A 9,335-nucleotide genomic window follows, 5' to 3' on the forward strand; every position below is an offset into this window, starting at 1 on the left:
GGACTTTAAGCAGCGTTTTGGCCGTGCAAACCTGGCTGCAGCAGGGAATCGGGGCTCGCCTCGTCCCTTCGCAAGCCGGGCTGGTGCATCGCTGACCCCTCCCCGAATTTGCAGCCGCTCCTGGCTGTTATCCCTCGCCTTAACCCTCCCCCTTTAAAAGCAGAGAGAGAAGCAAATCTCTTCCCAGGGCTCTCCAGATGAGCTCAGGGGTAAAACCCCGCTATTTCGGGAGCCGGAGGAGGGACGGCCGGGTGGCCCCCGCGCCGTGTTTGCCGACGAGGTGTGGCCGCTGCGCCGCGATTCAAACTGGTAGCGCAGCTTCGCAGCGCTCTGCCCGCCCCTCCACCGGCGCCGGATGCTTCCCGGACACGTCCGCCGGTGGGCAGGTGACGACGGCTGCACCGATCCCATCCCAACCGGGGACGGCTCCGCTTGCGCAACCAGCGGGGTAAGGGCGCGGTGAGTCAAGGCGAGGGCCTTTTCTCGCCCGCCGCGTTTTGGGGGAGCAGCCGGGGTGGGAGCGGGAGGTGAGAAAACCCACGGGGACAGGGCTGGGGTTGTGCAAGAGCCGCGGCTCCGCGGGAGGGAGCTGGTTGCGGCCGTGCTCGTGCGCTCCTCCGGAAGATTCGCCGCTTATAGGAAAGGGTCAAGAAAGGCGTGATAATTTTGTTGTCGCTAACGGCGGAGTTCAGGGGCAGAGGTGGGCTGTGCTTCTGGCTACCCGGCCTGGTTTGGCGAGGTGCAGAAAGTAAACGGGGTTTTTTGGGGGGGGACGTTTCGATATTTTCCCCCTCCTGCAAACCTGCAGACAGCGCTGGGGAAAAGCCTTTGTGCGAGGAACCCCCTCTCCTTCTCCTTTGTTCCGCTCTTTTGAAGGGTGGCACCCGCTCCTCCTCGCCCTCCTGCACCCGCTCCCGGCCTCGTTTAACCTGGAATCGATGCTTTTCGCAGGGTTTGACACTGGCAGCGGGGAGATCCGATGTCTCCCCTCCTCGCGGGCCCTGGGCGAGCTTCGCAGACGTTCCTTTTGGCTCCTGGGAGGGCTTTTGTTTTAATAAACCATCCCTTGGGCTTGTCCCCCCCCTTCCTCAACCCAAAACTTATCCCTTGGAGCGGCACCGGCTGCGTTTCGGGAGCTGGCTACCCACTGGGTGGCTTGGCGAGGTGGAGACCCTGTCCCTGGTGGTCGTCAAAACCAGGGGACGGTTTTAATTAATCATTTTTTGTCACCTGCAGACGAGCTTTGGGGTCGGACCGGGGAGCGGCAGGAATCCAGGGCCAGGGGTGCCTTTCCCAGCAGAGGACGGGGTGCACCGGGCTCCCACCCGGCGTGGAAATCGTTAAGCCGGTCTGAGTGCCCTCCTGGAAACCTGAACCCAGCCCAGCCAGGAAATTATCTGTCGGCTCCAAGGGTGGGAACTAGCGCTTTGGGTTGGTGGTTGTGCCATGTGTTATCTCCCCGCTGCTGCTTTAAGATCCTGGAGTTGGGACGCCGCGGCTTGTAATCCAGAGTGGATTTAGGGGATAAGTGGGTTCAACTTCATGGGACGGAGGGTGACGATTAAAATCCCACCTGGGATGATTACGGTGATGCCTCCGGCAACCCCTGTCTCCCAGGCTGGGCATCGGGGTGCAGCGGAGACCGGTGGGAATCGGAGGTGCTGAGCCGCGCCGGGCATCATTAAAACTGGAAAAAGCAAATTTTGTGGCCGCGTCCTCCGTGCCGGGGGTAACACAAGGAGCAAACAAGCGTGAAGAGTGGCTGGGAGAGCTCTCCCTCCCCTTGCCCTGGCTCTGCACCAGCCCTGCTCCCTTCCCCCGGCTGCTAAGCCGCTGGTTTTGTGCCAGCTTTTCTCCCCGGGCTCCTTTGGCATCGTTCGTGCGACCGTCACGTGCCGCGGGAGGGTGACCGGGTGGTGCTTGGGGCGCCCCGTGCCCGCAGCATCCCCCTGCACAGCAGAGGTGGCCCCGAGCAGCTCTGCCGGGAGCTGGGGCGGATGGCAGAGGGGACACCGAGTCCCGACGCCTTCTGGGACTGATCCAGGGATGTCATTGCTGCAGCCGGGAGCCCGTCACCGTGGCGTCTCTTAAATAACCCCTCGGATCAGCTCCCCTTGTTTTTTTTTTTCCCCCTGTTCTTTGACTTTGCAGACGGCAGCAGGCTGCTGGGGAGCCAGCGGCCGGGCTACGGGACGCTGCAGCGAGACGCCGATAAATCCCGCATGGTAGGTCCGAGGGCTTTGCCCCAGGGAGGAGGGCACGCTCGGGAAGGGTTGGCACAAAAACCTCATGTTATCTGCAACACCGGCACGAGACGGTGGTTTTCCAGCCCCAAAGCTACTTGGTTGTCACCTGCCTGGTGTTAAATCCCGCCAGGAGGCTTAGGGCTTTTATCAGTTTAGGATTTAGATGCTCGATAATTATCATTTCGGTTTATTTTATGAATAAGCATCCCCGTAAAGGTGCCCTCCTCTCTTCCAGGAGGTCACAGGCTACCAGACCAAGACGTGGCGGGTGGCCCTGTGCCACGCTTGCTCCGTGCTGACGGCAGGGCTGCTCCTCATCCTCTTCCACTGGAAGCCGAGCCTGGAGGTGCAGGCGAAGTGCAAGCCCTGCGCCCTCGGCCAGGCCGACTGGGTCATCATCAGAGTAAGTCCCCGGAGGGGTCCAGGGGACCCAAGGATCTGAGGTTGGGCTCTGCCACCGGCTTCCCGGGAGGGCCCTGGGCGTGTTCCTTGCTGCTTGTCACCCTCCCCTCCCTGTGCTTGACATCTCTTTTCATCAAGCCATGCACTACCCCAGAGCCAAATTATTCCAGGAATAATTTTGCACTCTCCCCTTCCGTAGCAGCCAGCCTGGCTTTGCGTTTCTCTTTATTGTCCCCGAATCCTAGCCAGGTGGCCGGGGACTGCCCGCCTGCAAGACCTGCGCGGGGCAGAACCGCTGCCCCCGTCTGAGGGAGCAGGGGGGACCCGCGGGGAGCTCCCCTTTTTCCTCTGCTCAGACCCGTGCCGTGTGTTGCAGGACCGATTCGGACAGTGCTTCACCACCCGCGTGCGCACGGAGGCGCTGGGCGAGGGCAGGTGAGCCGGGCTCACGTCCCCGCGGCGATGCCGGCGGGCAGGGGCTCGTATCTGCTTTTGGCTTGGAGGGAGGGGGGCGTTTGCAGCGGCGCTGGTGGATGGGGAGGGACTGACCCTTGGTTTTCCACCCCGAGCAGCCTGGAGCATCACCCCGGGGCCAGGCTGGAGGACCAGAGGACCAGCATCGCCATCAGCGTGTCGGATGAGGAGGAGAGCCGGGACACCATCCGGCTCCACGAGAAAGAAGAGGTAACGCTAGCGACCCTTCCCACCTCCGCCCCGTAAATCCTCTCCCTCGGGGTGGGCTGCCTTCGTGTCCCGCTAACACCTTATTTTTTCCATCCCGCTCTGCTCAGACGAACATCTTGCGGTACTATCTCTTCGAGGGCATGCGCTACATCTGGATCGAACGGCGGCAGGCATACTGTAAAGTCTGTTATTTCTCTGTCCCCCCTGCCACGGCAAACTTCTCTGCATCTCTCTGCTGCTCTCCTTGGCCCCTCAGCCCCCCCCAAAATGGTCCTGACCCGGCTGGAAGTCACGTAACAGCGCTGGGGGCTTTTCTCCGTGCTGCAAAGCCTTTGGAGACCATCCCCGGGGCGTTGAGTCGGGGAAAGCCGCGCTGCCTCGCCCCCCAACTTGTTGATGTTGCCCATCTTTGTGGGCAGAGGGAACCGGGCGAAGTAGTTTGGCAGCCGCCCCGTGCTGGATGGTCCCCACCACGCTGTGCCGCTCGCGGCTCTCCGAACTGTGCCCCTTTTGTTCCTGCTCCTTGGCGCCCACGAGCTGCGGCGGATGCCGAGGAACAAGATGCTCTCCCTTTCCCAAAGGGGCTTTTTTTGTCACCAAGGACTTGGACGTGGTGTTTGTTCTGCTGGGCCAGGCTCCTGCTGATTTTGACTTCGTTTCTCCCTTTTTCTTTCCCCTCGGGCTTGCCAGCGCCTTGGATGAAGGCTGGACCTGCGCAGATCTCCACCTCTCCCAGGCTGGGCTCGACCAGCAAGACCACAACACCAGGTGGGGATCTTGCAGCTTTGTGGGACACCCGGGGAGCGCGGATGAGGCTTTTCCAGGAGCCAGCAAATTCTGGAGCGTGGGGTTTTCCTTGCGCCCAGACCTCAAAACAGAGGATTGCCAGGTGTGCTGGATTGCCCTGGCTTGGCTTCTCCACGTAACCGGGCTCCCGGGGAGGTCCGGGCGGCGTGAGGGTCCCTCGAGTTGGAATTGCAGCTTTTCCCTAGCATGCTTTTGCTTCCCCCTTGCTTTTTCTCTCCCCTTTGCAGAAGGAAGATCTACGGACCGAACGTCATCGAGGTACCAGTCAAGTCCTACGCGAGGCTGTTGGTGGAGGAGGTGTGCATCTACAGGCTTCGGAAGGGCGAGTTGTCTCGGGGCAGATCCTTCCCCTGCTCCGTGTCCCTCCCTGCAAGTGCTTTGCGGGCCCTTCCCCTCTGGCGGGAGGGAGAGGACTTGAGGAGAAGCAGCTTGGGCGGAGGTCAGAGAAGGCAGAGCTGGTACAGCTGTGGAGGGGACCCGTCCTGCCTCTTAGCTCAGACAGGAGCATCCCCAGATAGTTGCGGAGGTGGCTGATGATCCTCAGGAGTACCGACCGTAAGCAAAGCTGGGGAGGACGGAGGGTTTGTGAGAAGCCAGCTAGTCCATCCCCAGCCCCAGGGAAGGGCCAGCTTCTCTGCATAAGCCGTTGTTCCTCAAGGAGCCTGGAGGTCTCAACGAGGGGCTGGAGGAAGCTCTCCGCCCCCCAAAATCTGCTCTCTCTCCTTGTTCCCTTCCAGGTGCTCAATCCCTTCTACATCTTCCAAGTGTTCAGCATCGTGCTGTGGGTCTGCGACACCTATTACTACTACGCTGCCTGCATCTTCCTCATCTCCACCATCTCCTTAGGGCTGTCGCTCTACGAGACAAGGAAGGTTGGTGGTGGGCTTATTTGGGACAAGCAGCTCTAGCCCGTTTTCTGATAGCCCGTTTGACCTCTGTGCTGATGCTGAACTCCCTCTGAGCCCAGCTGGGTGAGGACAGCCCATACTCCAACGGTGGGACGGGTTTCCTTGTCCTTCGTCCGCAGCCCCGAGCCTCCGAGACCCGTTCTACGGACGCTTTGCTGTGCTTTTTGAGCTGCCCTTGGGTGGCTGCTAACTGCTCCCTCCCTTGCAGCAAAGCACCACGCTGCGAAACATGGCCAAGATGTCGGTTGGCGTCCGAGTCCGTCGCCCCAGCGGAGGTGAGCGTGATGCCCGGCGGTGAGCAAGGGCTCCGGGCACGAAGCTGTTCGGGACGGCGTGTCTGAGCACGGCCGCGCTCTTTTTTTTTTTTCCAGAGGAGATGGTGGTGAGCTCTGCGGACCTGGTGCCGGGCGACTGCATCAGCCTCCCCGCGGACGGGACGCTGGTCCCCTGCGATGCCGCGCTGCTGACGGGCGAGTGCATGGTCAACGAGAGCATGCTGACGGGTGAGAGCACCGGCACCCAGAGAGTGCCCTCTATTTAATGCTGACACAGTTCTAAAAGCTCTGTTTCGACAGTAAGAATTTTAGTACACGTCTTTTTGTTTTGTTTTGTTTTAGCATGACTGAAATTTAAATAGATTAACTCTTTGCTGCCTGGGTGAACTCACTCTTTGTGCTGAACACAGTAATACGGAGATACAAATCACGTAACACAGTAGTAGCTCGTTTCAATCTAAGTTGTACTAGTGTCACACCTGAATTTAACAGAAAGAGGAGTAACGCACAGAAATCAGTCTTTGTCGTAGACTGCACAGAGGTAAAAAATGCATTAATACCTACAGCCAAACTTGGTGATCCAAGTCCCTTTCTTTTAAAAGTCTAAAGCTGGCTACACCTTTAGAACGGCAGTTGAAGGAGGAAACGTCGTAGAAGGCGGCAGTGACACTGCCGTTCTGTATTTCCTCCGTAAAGAAACTCTCAGAAAAGTATTTCTGTAATTGCCTACTAACTTTTCAGGACTCTGCACTTGCTCAGGGGTGAGTGCAGTGGGCTGCGCGCCTCCGCCGCCCTGGCTTTCGCTGGGGATTTTGGGGGAGAGGACGAGCCTCGTATCTCGGTGGCCCTACGGCAGCCCCTTCCCATCCAGGCTGGTTGGATCCCGACCATCCAGGGTGATAAACCTCCCTCCGTGATGTTCCTCGCTGCAGGGGAGAGCGTGCCGGTGATGAAAACCCCTCTCCCGGCCGGCGGCCAGGCAGCCGGCACTGTCTATTCCCCCGAGGAGCACAGGCGGCACACGTTGTTCTGCGGGACGCAGGTCATCCAAGCCAAGTCCTACGTGGGCAGAGAAGTGCTGGCCGTGGTGACCCGCACCGGTAATGGCATTGAGGGGAGAACCAGGATTGAGCCGTGTCCTTCGGAGCGGTGGCTTTGCACGTGCTTACCTTCTGCCCCTCTCCTGCAGGGTTTTGCACGGCCAAAGGGGATCTCATCAGCTCCATCCTCTACCCCAAACCTGTGAGCTTCAAGTTCTACAAGGATGCTGTGAAGTTTGTCCTGTTCCTCGCCGTCCTGGGTACGTCTGAGCGTGGAGGCATGGCCGGGAGCAGCCAAACTCCTCTTAAATGGTTGAACCCGCTCTTCGTCTGCTTTGCTCTGTAACCGAGCCCCTTCTCCCTCCCGCACAGCTTTTATCGGCACGCTGTACAGCATCCTCATCTTGGTTAAAAACCAGGTAGGGTTGTTGGAGCTGGTGAACCCTCGAGCGCAGGCTGGCGCTGCGGGTGGAGGTGGGCGAGGGCTGCCAGGATGCCCACCCCTCTTCCTCCTCGCCTGCCAGGTCCCCGTGGAGCAAATCATCATCCGTGCCCTCGACCTCGTCACCGTCGTCGTGCCCCCGGCTCTCCCGGCTGCGATGACGGTGGGCACCATCTACGCCCAGAACAGGCTGAAGAAACGGGGCATCTTCTGCATCAGCCCTCCCCGTATCAACCTCTGCGGGAAGATCCGCCTGGTTTGCTTCGACAAGGTGAGTCTCGGGCGGCGCAGGGGGACCGTGGTTTCCAGCTCGGGGGGGCTGGCCTGGACGCGCCACGCTCTCCCCGCAGACGGGAACCCTGACGGAGGAAGGTCTGGACGTCTGGGGGGTGGTCCCGCTGGAGAACAACCACTTCATGCCCATCGTCCACGAGCCCCGCTGCCTGCCCGCCGGTCCCTTGCCCTGGCCCCCTGCCACACCGGGTCGCTGCTGCGGGCGCAGCCCATTGGGGACCCTGTGGACCTCAAGATGGTGGAGTCCACCGGCTGGGTAAGACAAGCGGCGGGCAAAGTTGCGTATCTGTAAAGAGGGAGGTGGCACACATCTTGCTCTGCCAGGAGAGGGGGTGTTTAAAACCATCCGTGGGGTGGATGGGGCTCGGGGCTTGCAAGGCAGGGCTTTGCCGTCTCAGCATCTGCCTTGGTTTCAGCGCCTGGAGATGACGGAGGAGGAGGAAGGTGAGCTGCCCACCTTCCAGCAGTTTGGGACGAAGGTCTTGGCTGTGATGAAACCTCCGCCCGAGGAAGAACAGCCACGAGACAGGGTAGGTCCCGCGGACCAGAGTGGCTCAGGTTCCCCAAGTCGCTGGCTCTGCACCCCCAAAGGGTTGTGGTGCTTCACAGCCCCTGGAGAGGTTGTACCTCCCAGAGAAGTTCCTGCCTGGCCCTGACACCCGCTCCCTCTCCTCCACAGAAGCACCAGTCGCCCGTGGGGATCCTCCGGCGTTTCCCCTTCTCCTCCTCCTTGCAGAGGATGAGCGTCCTGGTGAAGCTGCCCGGTGAAGCCTCAGCCCATGTCTACCTCAAGGGTGCTCCGGAGATGGTGGCCAGCCTTTGCAGGAAGGAGACGGGTAAGGTGCTGGGGGACGGCGGTTCGCTATCGCGAGAAGCGGCCGGTCCTGCTGCTCCGTCATCTGTCTGCATCCCTGCAGCTCATCCCCACGGAAGATTATCCTCGGTGATGCTGCGGGGCAGTTCCCGGAGGCACAGGGCTTTGGATTAGCTCCAGCCTCACAGCGGGGGTGGGGGAGAAAATAGGAGCCAGAAGACAGGGAAGGGGGTTGGAGTCTGGATGAGCATCCAGAGCCCTTCAGTCTCCTTCGGGACCGAGCCCCAGCGCCCCTCGCCGGGTCTACGCAGCCCGGTTTTATGCAGGAACTATTCTGACCTTGCTTTTCCCCTCATGGCTGGCAGTGCCCGTGGATTTCTCCCAGATGCTGCGACACTACACCACGGATGGCTTCCGGGTCTTGGGTCTGGCTTACAAACCCCTGAGCACGGTGACGACCTTCGAGGAGGCCCTGCAGCTCCCGAGGTTGGTGCCAACAACTTTTTTCTCCGCTTAACGTCTTGTTTGCTCCGAGCACTTCACGGGATGCTTCGCTCGCCCTGCAGCCTGCCCCATCCTAGCAGCCTGCAAGGAATTAAACCCGTACTAAAGGGGTTGGCTGCCCCCCCCCGGTGGATTTTTAGCTGTTTACACCGATCGATCTGCTCTGCCTCGTGTTGAAGACGGTGTTGAACAGCTCGTTGTATCCCACCAGGGACGCCGCGGAGAGCAGCCTGACCTTCCTGGGGTTCCTCGTCATGAAAAACGTCCTCAAGCCGGAGTCTGCGCCCGTGATTCACCTCCTGAGGAACGCCAACATCCGCCCCGTCATGGTGACAGGTGACCCCGCGGAAGGGAACGGGGACGCCGGGCTCGGGGAAGAGGCGGGACACGGGCAACCCTTGACGTTGCGCAAGGGGTGAAGGGTTTCGCTGCCAGAAATCGGTGGCCTGAAGCAGGCTGGGAGGCGCGGCGAGGACTCCTGGACCCTGGTTTTGTGCACCCCCTGCTGCTTGCTTGCATTGCCTCGCCGGTGGGCTTAGCGGCAGGCAGGGTGTGGAAGGGAGCAGGCTGCTTTTTCGTGGAGGCAGCATGAACCCACAGACACGGGGTGGGCGGCTTAAACGGCAAAACCGCTCACGGTTTCACCGCCGATCACGTAAATGTCGGTAATCTTGTGGGCACCCCGAATTGCACAGCTAACGGGGGCGGGGGGACGATGTAGGAGTCGCCTTTGGGTGTTTTGCAGCAAGGCAAGCAGCGCTGCCAGGGTTTGAAGCTGCTGCCTTTCTTTGGGGTAGGGCTGAAATGAGATTTTTGGAGCTCTCCCCCAAAACACAGGGAAGCAAAGGGACCCCGAGCGCGGCTGTGGTGGCTGGGAGAGGGGATGCGGCAGGTTTGAGCTGCTCTTCTTGGCTTGCAG

The 9,335-nt window shown here is 60.4% G+C and overlaps 1 protein-coding gene across 1 annotated transcript in view; it reads left to right on the forward strand.

Annotated features, from left to right (window-relative positions):
- ATP13A2 (ATPase type 13A2) overlaps window positions 1-9,335 on the forward strand; it is a gene marked incomplete at its 3' end in the record, with an annotated part of 15,021 nt that overhangs the window by 2,628 nt on the left and 3,058 nt on the right. The window contains 20 exon segments of the mRNA XM_009329286.1: window positions 2,152-2,225; window positions 2,482-2,649; window positions 3,025-3,083; window positions 3,221-3,332; window positions 3,440-3,516; window positions 4,020-4,100; window positions 4,367-4,436; window positions 4,877-5,011; window positions 5,256-5,322; window positions 5,419-5,550; window positions 6,255-6,422; window positions 6,512-6,622; window positions 6,735-6,781; window positions 6,887-7,075; window positions 7,155-7,260; window positions 7,263-7,354; window positions 7,515-7,628; window positions 7,778-7,934; window positions 8,278-8,398; window positions 8,628-8,752. Of these exon segments, the coding sequence (XP_009327561.1) occupies window positions 2,152-2,225; window positions 2,482-2,649; window positions 3,025-3,083; window positions 3,221-3,332; window positions 3,440-3,516; window positions 4,020-4,100; window positions 4,367-4,436; window positions 4,877-5,011; window positions 5,256-5,322; window positions 5,419-5,550; window positions 6,255-6,422; window positions 6,512-6,622; window positions 6,735-6,781; window positions 6,887-7,075; window positions 7,155-7,260; window positions 7,263-7,354; window positions 7,515-7,628; window positions 7,778-7,934; window positions 8,278-8,398; window positions 8,628-8,752 (2,205 nt within the window).

The sequence above is a fragment of the Pygoscelis adeliae genome, unplaced genomic scaffold (genome assembly GCF_000699105.1).
Source record: "Pygoscelis adeliae isolate BGI_AS28 unplaced genomic scaffold, ASM69910v1 Scaffold707, whole genome shotgun sequence".
Classification (NCBI taxonomy): Eukaryota; Metazoa; Chordata; class Aves; order Sphenisciformes; family Spheniscidae; genus Pygoscelis; species Pygoscelis adeliae.